At 41.7% G+C, this 19,060-nt stretch overlaps 1 protein-coding gene across 1 annotated transcript in view; it reads left to right on the top strand.

Annotated features, from left to right (window-relative positions):
* The first annotated feature begins 4,791 nt into the window (after positions 1-4,791).
* Positions 4,792-19,060, top strand: part of LOC108247957 (MAGUK p55 subfamily member 7) — a 61,017-nt gene continuing 46,748 nt past the window's right edge. Inside the window, 4 exon segments of the mRNA XM_037981940.1 lie at positions 4,792-4,903; positions 5,630-5,748; positions 9,391-9,468; positions 10,727-10,807. Coding sequence (XP_037837868.1) covers positions 5,656-5,748; positions 9,391-9,468; positions 10,727-10,807 — 252 coding nt within the window. The 5' untranslated portion in view covers positions 4,792-4,903; positions 5,630-5,655.

The following is a 19,060-nucleotide window of genomic DNA, read 5'->3' on the forward strand; positions in this document are numbered from 1 at the left end:
ACTCAACAACTGCAAATAAACACATGCAAATAAAAATAAAAAGAAGACTAAAACTTCTCAGAAAATAAACAGTGGTGCCTATAAACTTGACTTCCTCACTTTAATCAGCCCCCCAACACAAACACACACACGCATGGCCAGACAGTCTTTCACACATAACAATTTTATGTAAATAATTTAGGAGGTAAAGACAAGCTTCAGTGAGTTTAGCAACTGGCATGTGCTCCTCTCAATTAGTAATAAACAAAGTAGGCCAAATTATACCAGTCCTTTTCAATTAGCCTTTACAGTGAAAACAGCATAAAACCCCTGAAGTTCTGTTTTGGTTTTGGTGTGCAATCTCATGAAAAGCTTCTTATCAGTAGCCCCATCTCACCACCCCTTCAAAAAACTGAAGGCGTCCATGAAAATAAAAATAGTGTGTTTGGTTTTACAAGACATTACTGACTAAAAAAAATAAAATAATTAAAAACAAATTTTATGAATGTTGCTCTACTTAATCTAATAATGTCAAGTTGGCTTAGTATTGTTGCACACAGAAACTTTACTTCATATCAAAATAAAAAGCTGCATCAAAAGATGCAAGTACCATTGTTCTGAAAAAAATTAGTTTGGTGACAGATGATGATACCAAGATTGGGTATAAAATGAATTCCTTCTCCAATGATTTAGGCTTTAAATAAAGTTTAAATTAATGCAACAAAGATTCATAATCACTGATTTTGCACTTATTGTCAGTAGGTCAGAAACCAGACACATTATCATATTTAGTAGAAACTAATTAGGGCCAACTATATAGTCACATGGACTAAGAGTACATTAGAAAACAATTGCTACTTATTCTGTTTTCTTATGCATATAGTAATTTCATCTGAAACTGTACAAATCAAACAAAGGCTGCCAAGTTCTTTAAGTGAGCTCTCCAGTCAGATGGATAGAAAGACAGTGGGCATGTGCTCTCTGGTCACATATATCCATTGGTTTTGAAAAGATTGGACACCAACGTCAGTGTGTAAAAACTAAGAAAAGACTATTAGGATTGGAAGTGAAAGATGTAAAAGTCAGCCTCTGTGATGGTTTGGAGTTGGAACAGTTCACATCATATGGTTGACTTGCATACTGCGTATATGAAGGTACTGCTGATGCAAAGGTATAAAATAGACGTTTGGAGAGGCAAATAATACCATATGTCAAGGCAACCTTTGATCTTAGGTAAAAAAGGCATTCAGTGACAATTTCCAGATGAAAGCACAGTAAAACTGGTTTGTAATTCTGGATCTTCCTCTCTGCATGCACATTTTTGCAATGCATTAATTTAGGTTTGCAAACCCTGTTTTTTTTTTCTTTGTTTTTAACTGGCCAGAGTATGTCTTTAGTTTTTATTGCCACCAATTTTAAATGCAAAATTCAAAAAACAAACAAAAAAAAAACAGCTAATTTTTGATATTTAAAGCAGAAGAAAAGTGTCTGCAAGAAGAACAATGTCATGGCTTTGTTTAAACTTCTGACCCACATACAGAGAAACTCTCAGGAGGAAACCAGATAAAATATGTTTATTGCCAAAAAAAAAGGCAGGAAATAACTTGTGACAATCTGGACAGCAGCGGTGTCGAGGGAAACAGGTACTGAGTTCCTGAAAGGCACTTTCGGCCTCCGGGGTCCATGAAAATGATGCCTTGGTTGAGGTTAGTGCTGTGACGGGGACTGCAATACGGCTGTAGTTACAAATGAATCGGAAGGGAGGGCGTGGTTTACGAGTTTCTGGGGTGGTTCATACTGTGACTGCTTGAATCTTGGCTGGGTCTGCACGTACCTGCTCGCCCTCAAAGATGTATCCCAAGAATGAAACAGATGACTTATGAAATTCACATTTTTCTGCCTTATCATAAAGGCAGTTCTGGAGGAGGCGCTGGAGAATGAGGCAGACCTGTCGTTTGTGTTTGGAGAGATTCTTTGAGAAGATCAGAATGTCATCCAGATAAACAAACATTCAGGAAGTCTCAGAGAACTCCATTGATGAATGCTTGGAAAACGGAGGAAGCGTTGCATAAGCCAATAGGTATTACCAGATACTCAAAATATTCCAGTGGTGTTTTGAAGGCCGTCTTCCACTCATCTCCCTGGCGGATGCGGACAAGGTGGCAGGTGTTGAAGAGGTCTAGCTTGGTGAAATGAAGGGGCTGAAAGGCAGCTGAGATGAGTGGTAGAGGGTATTGGTTCTGCTGGTGGGGAGAGCAGCTCCAGGGAGAAGGTTAATAGCGCAATCATAGGGACGATGTGGTGGAAGAGAGCAGGCCTTACCTTTGTTGAAAACTTGTTTGAGGTCCATGTAGTCACCTGGAACATTGCTGCGGTCCTGAGAGACAATGGAGGGGTTGTTCTCAGGGTGCAGACTAGTGGGAACGGCCGTATGGAGACAGGAGGAGAGGCAGTCAGAAAACCAGGCTTCAATCTCACCCTTCTTCCAGTTGATGCGTGGGTTGTGTGTCTTTAACCAGTCAAATCCTAGGATGACAATAGGTTGAGAGGAAGAGGAAATGAAAAAAGTGGTTTCTTCCTGATGATTACCTGAGACAATTAGCCTTAAAGGCCAGGTTTGATGGGTGATATGGGGAAGTGGTCTCCAATCCAAGGCTGTAGCATGGAGGGGTCTGTCATAGTCTGAGCAATTACAGACTGCTCACAACCAAAATCTATTAGGGCACTGAGTTGAATGGAGTCATTTCCAAAACAGAGGGTGGCAGGAAGAGGAAGTCTGGGGTGGTTGGCAGTAACGAGTTGGTCCATCAGTCCCTGTTTCTGCTGACAGACCTGCCTGGGGATCTTCTCCCTCCTTCTAAGGGGACAGGTGGCTATGTAATGTTCTGGGGTTACCGCAGTATAAACACTAGTGGGACTGCATCCTCTGCCGTTCTTAGACGGGGCTGACCAATTTGCATTGGCTCAGAGGCTGGGTTAGAAGGTTGACTGGTGGGTGAGTTGTGTATCAAGGATGTTCTACAGGCTAGTCTCTCCTTAGTCCTCTCCCTCAGACAGCCAGCGATCCAAATGGCTAAAGTAATAAGACCATCCAAAGTCTTAGATTCATCCACCTAAGCTAATTCTGTCATGTATGGTGGAGAAGGAGGCAAACCCAGAGCAAAGAGTCATCGCAAGAACTTAAAGGAAAACTAATTTACTGAGAATAAAAGAACAAAATAAAAGGCTGATGAGGCAGCAAAAATAGACTAACTACAAAAATGTAAACAAAATCCAAAAATGAGAAGTGAATGATGATATGAAACAAAGACAAGGAACAGACAGAACTAAACCCAGACTAAACATAAAGGCAACTAAATAAAGTACAAGACACAAACCCAAACTTAAACATGAAGAATAACAATAACTGCCAAATCCTGACAAATTCATCCTTAACAGAGCTGCTTAAAGCATGAAAGAAAAAAAAAAAATTTAAAACACTGGAGTTCCAGCTAAGTGTGAAACTCAATAGAGAAACCATATACGGATCTCTGACCCCATTTTAAATTCCACAATCCTTGAGATAAAGAAACCGAGTGAGAATCTCGGCCAAAAATCATCTTGAACTCTTGTACACACTTTTGAAAAGTTAACCCTAAATTGGGGTAATTCTGGAAATGTGCTTCAGCCCACCTTAAAGCTCTACCAGAGAGTAACCCTATCACATATGCAATTCTAGCATCATCCTGGGGAAAGGACTGAGGAAAGCTGTTGAAAACCAGAGAGCATTGGAGGAGAAAACCCCCACAACCACCTACATCACCTGAATATTTTTCCAGTAAGGGCATGGAAATAGCACAATTGGTGGGAATCTGAAATTGAGATGGTGGTGGATGTAAGGCAGTGGCTCCATCTAGTGGCTGGATTCCATGGCATGGTGGTTAATTGTTCCACAACCTGGTTGGTGGCTGCCTGCTGCTCAGAGAGGAAACGGAGAACAGCTTCGTGGGATTGGATTATCGCTGGCTGTTTGGAAATGGTCCTCCAGAGAGCCTCTGCAGGGTCAGTTTGGCCGGAGTGTCCTGTCATGGCTTTGTTTAAGCTTCTGACAGAAAGAGAAAATCTCAGAAGGAAACAAGAAATCAGATAAAACATGTTTATTGAAAAAAAAAAGGCAGGAGTAGTAGCACCAGGGAGAGGTGACAAGAGTCCGTGGGGGTGAAACTGTTCTTCCACTGTGGATGGTGGAGCCTGAGAGGACGACTTGAATACTGCCAGACGAGCAGGCCGTGCAACGAGGAGCGGTTCCAGTTCAATAGGTAAATCCAGGAAATCTCATGGAGAGTGTGGAAATTACTTAGGTGAGAATGCACAGAAAAGGGAGGTGACCTGGGGAATAGAGCACTAGGGACAGGAGGAAAAAACATCAGCAATCTGGTGAGGCTGGGCATTATCATGCGGAAGTAACACTCCAGCAAAGAGTGACTGGAGTCCAGCTCAGAAGATGAGGCTGATGATCTGCAGGTGTGTGAAAAGCAAACCTGCAGCTGATGAGCCAGCCTAGCTGCAATCATGTAGGTTGCCCCCTTGTGGAAGAACCTGGTGGAGCAAAATAACCCAGCCACAAGCCCAATTCCTGACACACAAGGATTTTTCCTGATCCAATCTCTTGCATGTTCCATTTTTAGCATGTAGAACATGACCTCTACCTCCATGCTCTGCTGTTTCTTAGTTGCTAGCCACTGTTATATTGATTGTCCAGTGGCTCAATTTAGGTCAGATTCGACACAGTGTGACTGAATAAGAGACAATCTCTTCCACATTCTGGTCAGTCAAACACGTTCTAACCTCTGTCTGCAACTGGATATTCAAATGTAGCCTGTTTTCTTCAGATATCAAGTGATGTTACCGGCCTGAATAAGACCTAATTGGATAGAGTATTCTGGTGGGTGCATTTTTGTTGTTGTTGGGGTTGAGAAGAACTTATTTTGCCTGAATATTTTAAGAATTAACTATAAAGCATTTTGCTCTCCCAGCTTAGTGTAATTATTTTTAATTGATCCATATCTATATATATATATATGATGCGTTTGATCTATTATACATTTTTGTTTAGCAAAAATAAATGCTGTTAAAACTTGACCAACTGGTGTAAATTCTGTCTGGTTCATTATAGTGAAGCTTTATAAATAATGCTCTTATCAAAATAATAAAATTATGTTGATAAATAAAACATGTAAATGTAAACCATTCAATGTGATACAAATTGGACATTTATTAGTACAAAACTGAAAAGTAAAACTGATTTTTAAATCATGGAACAAAAATGGCTCAGTAAAAGCATTTGATAAGGGGGCAGTAGAATCTAAAAAATGACATGAATTTCTGTCCATTGTTCATTTCTGGGTGGTGATAAAGTCTTTTTTCTTCCTAAAAATAAAAAAAAAAACATTTTTTTAAGATGAAGATGATGAGCTCAGACTTCAAGAGACATATTCTAAAATACAGAAGCATCATTAGCACATTGGTGTGTGATTTTCTTGTTTTTGGTCATATATTTGCAAAGGTTACACTTTAAAACAGTAGCAGTGGTTTTATTGTCACATTTTAAACCTATTGTGTCAACTATAAACAAATACATACTGATGAGTGTGTCAACGTGTTCATGCAGGCGTTTGCAGGCTGTTCTTGTTGGTGATGTCTGGAACAGAACCCCCCAGCAGCAGACAGGAGGACTACAAGTTTCTCCACAGCATGTTGATGGAGAAGAAGCTTCACCATCTTTTTAAGGTGAAGTTAGTGATAAATTCCACTAACTTAAGTCACAACTTTACTAGTTTCTGTGTTCTGACATCAGTAAAAAGTAAGTATTTATTTATGCAGCACTTCATATACAAATGACTGCAGCTTCAAGTGCTTTAACCCTCCTGAAGCCTTCGTAGCTGAAGAGAGGAAGAAAAGCCTTTGTAACTTTGGGTCCATTTGACCCAAAGGCCACGGGAGGGTTAATCAAAAATGCCAAATTCATTAGAAATAATTAAAAATATAATATAATAATAGTATTATGTAATTATATGTATTATATGTAATATAATATGTTATAGTAATTGTTGTTAAGTTGGGTGGTACAACAGCACAGTGGTTGAAGAAGGTTGCAGGATCGCTTCTTGACCTGGGGCTTTTGTGGGTGGAGTTTACATGTTCTTCCTGTGCACATGTGGGTTTACTTCGGGTACCCGGTTTCCTCCCACAGACCAAAAACATGCATCTTAGCTTAATTGGTAACTCTAAAAATTGTCCCTTGGTGTGAGTGAGAGAGTGAATGGTTGTTTGTCCCTGCTTTCGTTGGTGAAGCAAGCTTAGCTCCTGTTCACTCATTGGTCATGGGTGTGGTCAGACTGAAGTGTAAGAAGAGTAAAGAATACTACTGTACTGTATTAAAAGTTTTATAGTAAGAGGACTACAAACAACAGCGTCAGCTTACCCTGCAGCGTTTATGCCGTCTGTCCCCCAGCTGAAGGCGCTGTAAAGCCTGAAATCTCCGGCGGATAACAGCTGTCCTACTCCACGCAACAATTGCAGCATCCAGAGCATTTATTCCACTGCGCCTCTCTTCCTGAAGTCTCAGGAGAATCCCCATGAGTTTAAAAAACAGCAACAACACAGGGCCACCGTTTTCCATAGCTGTTCTGATGTCTGGGGGTGTGGCTTTGGAGCCCCCACCACCACCAACACAAGGAGGCGTTCCTCTGCTACCGACCAAACTGTCCAGTGGAAACGCGATGCATTTTTTAGAGAGCCGAGCAGAGTAGAGTAGAGCGGGACTTCTGAAATAGAGCCAGTGGAAAAGGGGCAACTGTTCCCTTGCACGGACGAAGGTCACTGGGGCCCCACTCTGAAGCCAGGCCTGGAGATGGGGCACGCTGGCAAGTGTCTGGTGGCCGGGCTTACACCCATAGAGCCTGGCCAGGCACAGCCCGAAGAGAAGACATGGGTCCCCCTTTCCATGGGCTCACCACCTGTGGGAGGGGCCAAAGGGGTTGGGTGCAATGTGGGGTGGGTAGGCAGGGACCTTGGCGGTCTGATCCTCGACTACAGAAGCTGGCTCTTGGGATGTGGAATGTCACCTCTCTGGTGGGGCAGGAGCCTGAGCTGGTGTACAAGGTTATGAGCTAGATATAGTTGGACTCACTTTGACGCATGGCTCTGGCTCTGAAACCAGTTGGACACTCTTTGACTCTGGAGTTGCCCTTGTTGAGAGGTGCTGGGCAGCAGTGGGCATACGTGTTGCCCTTCATCTTGGTGCCTGTATGTTGGGGTTTATCCCAGTGAATGAGAGGGTAGCCTCCCTCCGCCTATGTGTGGGGGAACAGGTCCTGACTGTATTTTGTGCTTATGAACGTAACAGCAGTTCAGATTACCCACCCTTTTTGGAGTCCTTGGAGGTGTTGCTAGTGAGCACTCTTTATGAGGACTGCCTTGTTCTGCTGGAGGACTTCAATGCTCACAAGGAAAATGTTGCAGGTCAGTGGGCAGAGTACTTCAAAGACCTCCTTAATTCCACCAGCACGTCTTCCAGTGAGGAAGCAGAGCCTGGGCAGATTTGTGTTGCATCTGCAATGATGTGAGTGCTATACTAATCTGCTGTGGTAAAAAAAGAGCCGAGCCAAAAGGCGATTTGTGAGAAGTTTGGTCATCTGGGAGGGGCTGATCTAGAGGAGCCATTTGAGGTGGCTCAGGCATCTGGTTAGGATGCCTCTTGGATGCCTCCCTGGTGAGGTGTTATGGGCACGTCCCACTGGGAGGAGTCCCAGAGGAAGACCCAGGACACGATGGAGGGACTATGTTTCTGAGCTGGCCTGGGAATGTGTTGGGATTCCCCCAGAGGAGCTGGCCCAAGTGGCTGGGGAGAGGGAAGTCTGGGTCTCTCTATTTAGGCTGCTGCCCCCTCAACTTGAACACAGATAAGTGGAATATATTGAATGAAGGGATGGATGGATGGATGGATGGATGGATGGATGGATGGATGGATGGATGGATGGATGGATGGATGGAAGGAAAACAATGAAGACACTTTACTTAATACTGAGTTGAAGCATCTTTGGCAGCAGTTACATTTCTAAGTCTTTTTAGGTCTGATGCAACAAACTTTCAGTCAGGATGGATTGGGACTGTAGATTGAGTCATTTTCAGATCTCTCCAGAGACATTTGACGGGGTCCAAGTCTTTCAGCCACTTCTCTGTGTTGTCTTCGCTGTGTGTTTAGAGTCATTGTCATGCTGGAAGATTAACTTTCAGTCCAGCCTGAGGTCCTGAGCTGTATGGAACAGGTTTTCATTTGAGAATATCTCTGAATTATGCTTAATTAAACTTTTTCCCAGCCTCTGCTGCAGAAAAACACACCCACAACATAATGCTTCCACCACCCTGCTTAACTGTGGGGATTGTACTGAGCAGGTGATGAACAGTGCCTGGTTTCCATCATACATAACATTTAAAACTAAGGCCAAACTTTTCCATCTTGGTTTTATCAGACCAAAAAAATATTTATCCTCACAGTCTGAGAGTCTTTCAAGTAGCTCTCAGATATTTTGTTCTGAAGAGACTTCTGTTATGCCAGTTTGCCATAAAAACCAGATCGGTTGAGGCCTGCAGCTCTGCTTATTCTCCTTAAACTTAGTCTCTTCTCTACACAATTTCTGAAGCTCAGTCAGAGTGACCATCATATTCTTGTTTACCTCTCTCACTAAGACCCTTCACCCTCAAATGCTCAGTGTGGTCAGGCAACCAGCTCTCAAGTCCTGGTTGTGCCAAATTTCTTCCAGTTGAGATTAATGGATGTCACTGTGGTTTTGAAAACTGTCAGTTCAGCAGAAATGTTTGGTTTCTTCTCCAGATCAAATGTATAATAATTTTGTAAAATTCTGTCTTTACTTTGTTTTTGTGTGTTCTGAGTATAGATTATTGGGTAAAAAAATATTCTAAACAATTGTAGCATCAGGCTGCACTAAGACAAAATGGAAAAGTGAAAGGGGGTCTGAATACTTTCTAATGCTAACTGTAAATTGCTAAAGACATTTCTTATTACTAGTTGTATTATTTGGAGTTGCAGCTTGAGAAGAGTAGTGACAGGTGAGGTACATGCAATGATGACATTTGTCCTTTGCTTTTGACCCATGACACATGTGAGATGCACACAAATGGAGCAGTGGGCAGCTATTTAAGCACCCTGGGTGCAGTTAGGGATTTGGTGTCTTGCTCATAGACACCACTACATATGGGCATGGCAAGGAATTAAACCTGTAGCTTTCTGGTTCCAAGGCAGCTTACCTGCCACTGCACCACAGCTGCCCTCTAAAGCTGAGGTTGCAGCCATTGCCTTTTGTTAATTGCAGATAAAGCCCTTAATCAAACTCTTTCCTGATCTGACAGATCCATGAGCAGCTGAGGCGATTTGAGAAGCGGAGCCAAGGCCCTGTCCAGGAGCATGCAGCAAGCTTGGCTTCAGATGTGTGTGACTCGTTCTAAGCATTTTTTACAGACAGACAGTTGAATGTTGGGCTGCAAAAATCATTTTGTTTTGTGATTCAGGATGTACAATTTAAGTCAAATTCAAAATAGTGAAATGTATCAAGGCAGTCTACCAAAAATGGCAGATGTGCATAATATCTAATATAATAACCTTCTTTTCTCCTTTTACCATCCTGTCCTTTTTTTCTTCATTTCCTTTGTATTTTACTTTATTATATTTTTTGTCATTTCACCTTCAGTTTTCTAAATCTCCCTGCCTCTTGGTCTTAGAAAAATTATAACAGCAGGAATTTGCACACTTTAATTTACTTAAAGCTTCCTATGTGTATTTTTCTCTCCCTGTTTTTTAAAATGTTTTCTCCATTTGTTCTCCTCCATCATCTATATATAACCTCATGCCCAGTAATTTTTGCCTTTTTCACACTGTTTCTCTTCACTGCACTCATCTCATTCCCCTCAGTCCGATTGCTTTTGATTTGGTTTGACAGCCACTGTCTTCCTGGCTTTAATCATCAGGGCTGACTGGAAGGACAAGCTGTGGTTATGGTTTCCCTCAGAGAGGCTTCTGTTTGTTCATAGTGGAAAATAAAGACCTTTCTGCATTGTGTTTCTGGAGTGTGCCAAGACATCTCAAAGCAGAAGAAGTTGTTACAGTAATATAGTTGACAAGCTGGGCGACTGCGAACAACTTCTCACTTGTGACATTTAAGGCTGTTTTTGTTTTCATCTTTAGTGTGGCCTCAAACATTCTAGACTAGTGGTCTCCAATCGTGGTCCTCAAGGGCCACTATCCTGCATGTTTTACTTGTTTCTCTGCTCCAACACACCTGATTTGAATCAGTGGGTGATTAACAGGCTTCTGCAGAACATAAAGAGGGAATTTAACCACTGAATCAGGTGTGTTGGTGCAGGGAAACAAGTAAAACATGCAGGATAGTGGCCCTCGAGGACCACGATTGGAGACCACTGTTCTAGACCTTTTTTCCAAAAGTAAAACCATAATGGAAACATGGGAAAACATAGCTAACTTCAATAAGTGTAAAGGATGTTGGCTAGCTTTTATTTAGCCCTGTAAGTCCTGCAAAAATCATCAAAAATATGGGAAAGACTTTCACTATCTCTTTTTGTCTGTTATATTTCTATCTCTCTTGGATAGCTTAAAGAAAACCTTACACAGGATGTATTATAATTACACACCTTAAAAGACAAACATCTTGATTGTCTGTTTTTCTTTCAGTTGGCAGAGGAGCTTCTATACCAAAGCATGAGTGATGAAGTCAAAGAACTATTTGCCCTGATTTCCAAACCCCATTTTAAGGTAAAAGGTATCTCTGTCCTCAGATGTGTTGGTCCACTGTTGCTTTACAAATGCAGTATGTTGGGTTATAGCTGTTGTCTTCTGAGGTGTAGGTAGGTAGGTAGGTAGGTAGGTAGGTAGGTAGGTAGGTAGGTACATTTATTTATATAGCACTTTTCAGCACGAGGCGACTCAAAGTGCTTTACAACAAAAGAACAAAATTACAGACAGAGTTACAGAAACAAAATTACAGACAGGTACAATACACAACGGCAACTAATTGTCTAAATAAGCTAAGCTAAACTAAACAGATCTAAGCATGACTAAATGTACAGAACCAAACTAAGCTAAAAGTAAAACTAAGACTAAAACTAACGGTACCGAACTATCTAAAAGTACCCCAGTGAATGTGTACACAGTGAATACATTATGTTCTGTTGCTGATATTACTTCTTGCCACTAGATGGGACTGCTGTCACAGCGTATGGCAAAAGAGATTGCGCTAAAAAGAATGCAGAAGAAGAATGAGGCTGAGACAAAGTGTTGTAATGCCGTCTGGTGTCATGGCACAGTTAATGAGATAAAGTTAGTGAGTTAATCATCTCCCTTTTCATTACAATTGCCACAACAAAATTGGTGAGTAGGATGAGCACTTCAGTACTGAGTCCACTGCCATTCCTGCTCCGTGCTGGTGAGTCTCCTATATAATTTACAATGTGGCGGAAAATATTTGAGAATTACATGCTTGTCTTAAATGCTATCAGAGGTGCCTGGCCGAATGAAAAACAACATGTCGTTTCATTACACTGCTTGGGATCAGAGGGACAGAATTTGTTCTATACACAACCAGATAAAGGTAAAACATTTGATAAAGCCATGGCTGCACTTGAAATACATTTTGTCCCCAAAGTTAATGTGTTGGCGTCAAGACATATATTCAGATATAGGCAATCTGCCGATTAAACCACAAGCCAATATGTTGCAGAATGCAGAGTGTTAGCGGCGCCATATGTGGTTAGACTGATGGGAAATTAACTTTTAAGAGATTAGTTAATTTCTAATGCTTATCTCAGCTGTGAAGGACAAATTGGTGCTAGAGAAGGACCTCACATGGGACAAAGCTCTAACCATGACATGACAAGTGAAAGCAGCAGTTTAAAATGCTGTTCTCAGTGTTGAGCTCTGTCCTTTCTGCACATGTACAGACTGTAGATGCAGCAGTTATTTGTTTTCTTCAAGGGAAAAGAGAGGTACAAACAGCTCAAACACTGCTTGGGACCAGTAAACTGCACCCCATGCTCACTATAAACAGGCAAGTCATAAAAAAGTAATTGTCTAGAGGGTTCCAAGCCTGTGGGAGCGAGTGGATGGCCAATGCAAGGCAAGGCCGTTTGCCTGCTCCCAGCGGAGCAAGGAACCCTATTGTTTTTGTACGGATTTCTCATTAATATTCTTCTCTGCTAAAACACGTTGGCCAGAAAAAACAGAAACTACTGGGAAAAAGCCAATCAGACAGTCTGATAGAAAAATCCTACTGCTACTCAGACAAAAAAAATCATATCCTCCGATACCTAGGGGGCGCTATAGCAAAGGACAATGCATTTTTGTTAATAACTCCTAAACCAAAGGTCCTACAACAAAAGGTTTTGATGGGACCTTAAACTTTGGATGATTTTGCATCTCTTTTACATTGGCCATGCCCACTTTTACCTGACTAGATTTTTTTCTATAGTGCAATAAAGGCAAAACCTAGTTTTGAATACTTCTCCCACATTATAAGCTGGATCAACGTGAAACTTGGTACATAACATCTATAGGCCGATCTGCTAAAGCAATATGAAAAAAATAAAAAAAATTCTAAATTTGTGCAAATGACGGAATACCAAACATTTAACCACTAGCTAGCACAACAGGTAACTACAAATATTTCCACCATACTTCAAGATTATGGAAAAAGCATTTAGATCTTAATAGTGGATGAGATGTTGCCACTTTTTATTAAATTTTATGCAGTTTTACCGATAGGGGTCGCGATAGTTTCAAAAAGTTTATATCTGAATAATCACTTGATGGAATTACACTAAACTTGTTACAGATACTCAAGACCGCACCTTGAGGCGATGTCTTGAGTATTACTATGAAGTGGGTGTGGCTTATGTGCTATCTCACATTTGATCTTTGAACTTAGTGAAATCAAACATTAACTTCACAGAAATCACAGATCAAATACAGAATTGTGCTCTGTATTTGAGGGTTTCAGGGAAAGGTTGCAAAATTTGACCTCTAGATGGCGCTGTTACAACAAGAAATGCTTTTTTGTGAATTTCTCCACAACTACTAGATGGACCACAATATCTCTATTCCTCTGTGTTCTGTGAATTGTGCTCTATTATGTGAGTTTAAAAAAAAAAAATTGTACAGTTATGCTAAGCCCCTCACGAAATATGCATATCCTATTTTCAATAACTCCTCCCAAGGCTCAAAGCCAATTGAAGCAAAATTTTATGTGGTACAACTGGACAACCGGCTAACGAAACGATGTGAAAGGATTTTCCAAAAAATATTTGTTTTTTGAATTATGCATAAGTAAAAAAAATGTCTTCTCCAAAAAGATGTTAATGGAGCATAATTTAAGAACAGTTGTACTGCCAAAATGGCTGAATGGATTTGCATGAAACTTGGTGAGGATCTTCAGGATACAACCCTGAAACTATTTTATTAAAATGGTAATGATTGGTCGAAGTGGGTGTGGCTTATGTGCAAAAATGTATGTCTAGCCTCTAACATTTACAAAAATTCACAAAAAAATCACTTGTTGAATTTAGAGGGCTAAGACTTACAGGATAATGTTCCTTGCGTAAACCCTAAACATGCTGATCAAAATTCACAGTTCTATATTAAAGCGTGTCGTTACTATTTATGAAGTTTGTAAGTCACGCTAGCAGTAGCAGCTCTGACTCTGTTTGTCTGAACAACTTGAAATTTGGCACTCTGTTCAGATCTAGCCTAACTACAAAGCACAAGAAATATCCTTCAGATTTCAGTTCCCCCTTGTGTTTAATAAATTAATAATTATAAATGCTAACTGACATGGGCAGTTTTTATTTTATTTTGAAAAACATTTTATAAAGGATTGGAAATTTGGGCAAATAATGGACATGATAATGGTCATCTGTGAATATTTTGGGATTTTTTTGAGGCATTATGGATTTTTAGCAAATGTTTCAATATATATCAGTTTGACTAGCACTGCTACGATGAAGGTTAACAATTTCTTGTACAAAAGCCACTGAGTGTAGAGATTTCATAAAGTGCAAACATTATTTCACATATACACCCGGTGATGTGAGAATATTTGGGAAATTTTATAATAAAGTTCAAGTTTTTAATGATTTTTTGGGGTTTAAGGTAGCAATTTTTCATTGAGAATGCGATTCATCCAGGAACATAGAAATAAAAGAATATTATTCCACATGTAGGCATGGTCATTAGTCAATATTTTGGTAATTTTTTGAAATTAGAATTTTTTAAGAATATTTATGTCAGGATCGGTGGTGGCAACGGTGGTGAACACAGAGAGCAGACTCAAACTTATAGCTATAAGAAAACTAATTTATTAAATCAAAAACAAAAGCTGATGAGGCAGCGAAACAAAAACATGAACTAAATCCAGAACCAAGGCAAGGACAAAATCAACAGAAACTGGACCATGGGGGATAACAGGCAAGGAAACGAGAACAGAGCACCAACGAACAATGATCCAGCAGAGAGGTGGAGAAAGTGACCAGGTTTTAAGCACAGAGGAAGATTAGGTAAGTGGGCACAGGTGACAGGTAATCGTTGCAGACAGGTGGAGGTGGGCGTGGCAGGTAAACGGATGACAACCGGGGAGAAGTGGATGATTACATAAACACAGACATGAGGGACAAAGACAGAACTAAACTCAGGCCCACACAGAAAACTAAGAATAAAACAAGAACCACAAACTTAAAAATGAAACACGAAGACAGACTGTAAAAACCCAAATCCCGACAGTACCCCACCCCACTCAAGGAACGGCTCTAGACGTCCCAAAACGAAAACCTAGCACGGGAGGGGGGTGGGGGAAAAACAAAAACACAGGATGGCTGCCAAAAAAATGACCAGAAAACAGATTGGGGAAAAACACAGGTACTCAAAAAATAAACCAAGGTAAAGGGACTAGAGGTCTGGCAGGCAGCCTAGGTGCCGTCCGCTGCAGAGCAAGAGGTCTGGTGGGCGGCCTGGGCAGACCCTCGGCGGAGCGAGGCATCGACCGGGAACCTCAGCGGAGTGAGGCATCCACCCAGACCCTTGGCGGAGCGAAGTGAAGCGCCCTACAGGACCCTTGGCGAAGCGAGGCGTCCTCCAAGACCCTTGACGAAGAGAGCTGAATCGAGGCGTCCTGCCGGATCCTTGGAAAAACAGGTTCCAGCGAGGCATCCTGCCAGACCCTCAGCGAAGCGGCCTCAAGGGAGGTATCGTCCAGGACCCTTGGCAGAGCAGACTGAAGTGATAAATCGTCCAGGACCCTCGGGGTGTCCCAGAAGGCTTGAGGGCGTCGTCATCGCCAAGAGTGAGAGGTAGAGTGAGAGGCATCGCCGCCGACCCCCTTGGAAACACTGGCAGGTGGAGAGGCGTCACCTTCGTTGACCTCCACGGAGACACGGCGAGATGGAGAGTCGTCGCTGCCGACCCCCACGGAGACACTGAGAGGTGGGGCGTCTCCAATGATCACCACGAAGACAAAGGAGGGTGAGGCGTCTCCACCGACCCCCACGGAGACACTGGAAGGTGAGGCGTCTCCACCAACCCCCACAGAAACACAGAAAGGAGGGGTGCCACATCCGGAGGCAGACTTGGCAGACACTGAAGGCACTGCAGGCGGCGCTGGAGGAACTGAGGGCGCTGCAGGTGATGCTGGAGAGACTGAAGGCGCTGCAGGCGGCGCTGGAGGGACTGAGGGCGCTGCAGGCGGCGCTGGAGGGACTGAAGGCGCTGCAGGTGATGCTGAAGAGACTGAAGGCGCTGCAGGCAACGCTGGAGGGACTGACAGCACTACAGGTGGCATTCGAGGGACTGAAAGCGCTGCAGGCGGTTCTGGAGAGACTGAAGGCGCTGCAGGCAATGCTGGAGGGACTGACAGCGCTGCAGGCGGCATTCGAGGGACTGCAAGCGCTGAAGGCGGTTCTGGAGAGACTGGAGGCACTGCAGGTGGATCTGGAGAGACTGGTTTGGACTTAATGGTTCCGGCTGGCTGGAGTGACTCGAGGGAATTGGATGTGTTGATTAATTGTCCTTTTAACTGGGTTATAACAGAAAAGATGCTGGAGTAATGTGGCAGACTGAGGAGACCTGGGCGGGACAGGAGGATCTTTTCAATGAGAAAACAGGTGGCGAGGTTGTGTTTGGGGTTGGGGTTTGTAGCAGTTAATGTAAGTAGTCTATTGATTTGGGAGGAGATGTATTATTTGATTTATTTGGCTCATTGTGGTATAAAATTACACTTAACATTTTTTTACTGAAACAACATTGGAACTAGGGACATTGAAATACAATTATATGATTCCAAATGTACACTTTACTATCTGAGAATATTTTGGTCATTATTGATTTTCCATGAATTTATTTACTTGGCCATGTGTGACATAAAATGGCATTGAACAATTTTCTATTGAAAAAGCATTTCGTCTAGGGACTTGGAGATAAATGCATATTGCAGATGTAGACTTGATCATCTGAGAATATTTTGGGGTTTTTTTTTAATGAAAAATGGATTTTATATTATTTTATTTATTTAGCTGTGTGTGGCATAAAATGGCTGTTAGCTTTTTTGACTTAAACACTACTGAAACTAATAACTTTGAAATATAATAATATGATTCCACATGCAGACATGACTATCTGAGAATATTGCAGTAATTTTCAGACAATTAAGAGATTTCTTAAGAACTTATAACATTACATCTTATTGAACACCTTTAAGGAGTACGCACCATCCTGAAAATATTCGACTCGGTCAGCTTGCTGAGAGACGCAGTGAAGTCAGGCTGGCAGGATGTTGGGAGTGGAGTGTGCCGAGAGGGGCGGAGCAAGTGGCCGACTTGCTGGGAGGAGCTTAGAACCCGTTGATAACTGCTTGCAGTTGTAGTTGATTTTTGCATTTATGAGTGGCTATAAGGGGCTTTAATGAAGGATTAATCTTTGCAGCCATGGTCCAGAACCATTTTGTGTAGGGTCTTTAGAATAGAAATATGTGAATATTTATTACTGTATTTTTCTGTTTGCACACTGAGTGTTTTGTTAAAACTATTACATTTATTGTAATCACTATAGATTTTCCTGTATGCCTTTAAGTTAAAGTATAGCCCTCTTCACACCAAATGTAACCCCACTACACTTTCCACAACCTACAAGATCCATTAGAATGCGGCTGTATTGTGAGGCCAATATAACCAATACTGCTTCAAATTCTTGATGACCAAGCCATGCAGTTGCATGGCATTTCTTTTCTCATCACAAGATAAAGAAATACCTAATCTGATCAAAATCTGTGGCTGTCATGATTTGTTCATATTGTAACCCAGACAGAGAGATCATCAAATGCAGAGAAGGGTTCAGTAACCGAGGTAAGTAAAATAATGTTTTATTTACAGAATGTAATGGGGGTTTTGGACCAGGGATAAAATGTGGAGGAAAGATGGAGCGAGCTTGAGTAGGTAGGATTTTGTAAATAATGACTTCGGAAATAAAGTTGATGATAAGTGGCTTACTTGTGTTCTGATTGTTTTTTCAGACGTGGGAGGAAGACTGATCAGGATTCTGGGTGGGCAAGATGTTTGATGGTGTTCCAGAGGTGAGGTGAGTATGTAATTCCACAGGTAGGTTTTAACCAGAGAGTTTCAATCGTACTTGTGTTCCTGAGCGTGGTTGAAGAATGAGGAGGAGCGGGTGGCAGTGGTTCCGAAGATGGTGAGCAGGATTTACAGCAGCTGAGTTGCTGTCTCTGATAGTAGAAAAGAAGATCCAGGAAGTTGTAGTAAGTTGCAGATGAAGAGAGAAGATTCAGGTACGTTTGATCACAGGAAGCTGAACCCGGAAGGAGCCGGGTCTGCACAGAGAAACATTGGAGTTAATCACAAGGAAAGCTGCGGTTACTTACTAACAAACAAATCTTTGCAGGATCAGGACAGTCACCAGTGACACTCAGTGGTCCCACAAAGACAAGTGGGGCAACCTAGCTTTAAGTATCACCTCCAACTCATTACTCTGACAAGCGGTAGCTGCCCCGCACCGCCTCACCACTCCTCTCTTGCTCTGTATGGAAGAAAGTTAATGACAACAAAAAAAGACAAACACTGTCATAACCCTGGAATCCTAACAGTGGCCAGCTGTCACTCAGTCTTTGGGTTACACCACAGGTTGTTTGGACCTTCGCAGAACCACAACAAGGAAACAGAATTGGGACCAGAATTCAGCTATGGTCAGTGGTTAGTGTTTTGTCCAAGGTCATCTGAGGCTGTGATGATGTTTCTGAGGGGTCTGGAGCTTTCAGCTGATGCAGCCAAGAACTGGAGGACAATGCACACCTAAGAGTGATTTTCTAACTGGTCCTATTTCTTAAAAATCAAGAAGGTCAAGAAGGTCCTTCTTGACCTTTTGTTAGACTTTTCTTTTATTTTAATGGACTTTGTGTAAAGCTAGACAAAGGTTAACAAAAATATGGATACAGCACATGAAAAAACAACAAAGCAAAGCCAAGGTCTTTCTCCAGTTATTTTCAAAACAAGATGCCAAAATGTAATCAGACACTTAAGGTTTATGATGTGTTCAGCAACTTAGTGGTGTACACAGATGGAACTTAACTCATCCTGTTCAAAATTTGTCCCCTGTAATGGCAAAGTGTAATAAAAAACCAAACCAGTCTCCTGACGAACTAACTGCTCAATACAATAATCATTTAACAAATATTCTCAACTCTCATGCTCTGGTGAAAACACGATCTGTTAACTTTATTCACTCTGCCCCTTGGTTTACTCCTGAACTCCAGTCCATAAAAGCAAAATGTCGTCAACTCGAACGACTCTATAAAAAATCTGGTCTCCATATACAGGTGCTGGTCATAAAATTAGAATATCATGAAAAAGTAGATTGATTTCAGTAATTCCATTTAAAAAGTGAAACTTGTATATTATATTCATACATTACATACAAACTCATATATTTCAAATGTTTATTTCATTTAATTTTGATGAT

This window comes from Kryptolebias marmoratus, linkage group LG20 (genome assembly GCF_001649575.2).
Source record: "Kryptolebias marmoratus isolate JLee-2015 linkage group LG20, ASM164957v2, whole genome shotgun sequence".
NCBI lineage: Eukaryota > Metazoa > Chordata > Actinopteri > Cyprinodontiformes > Rivulidae > Kryptolebias > Kryptolebias marmoratus.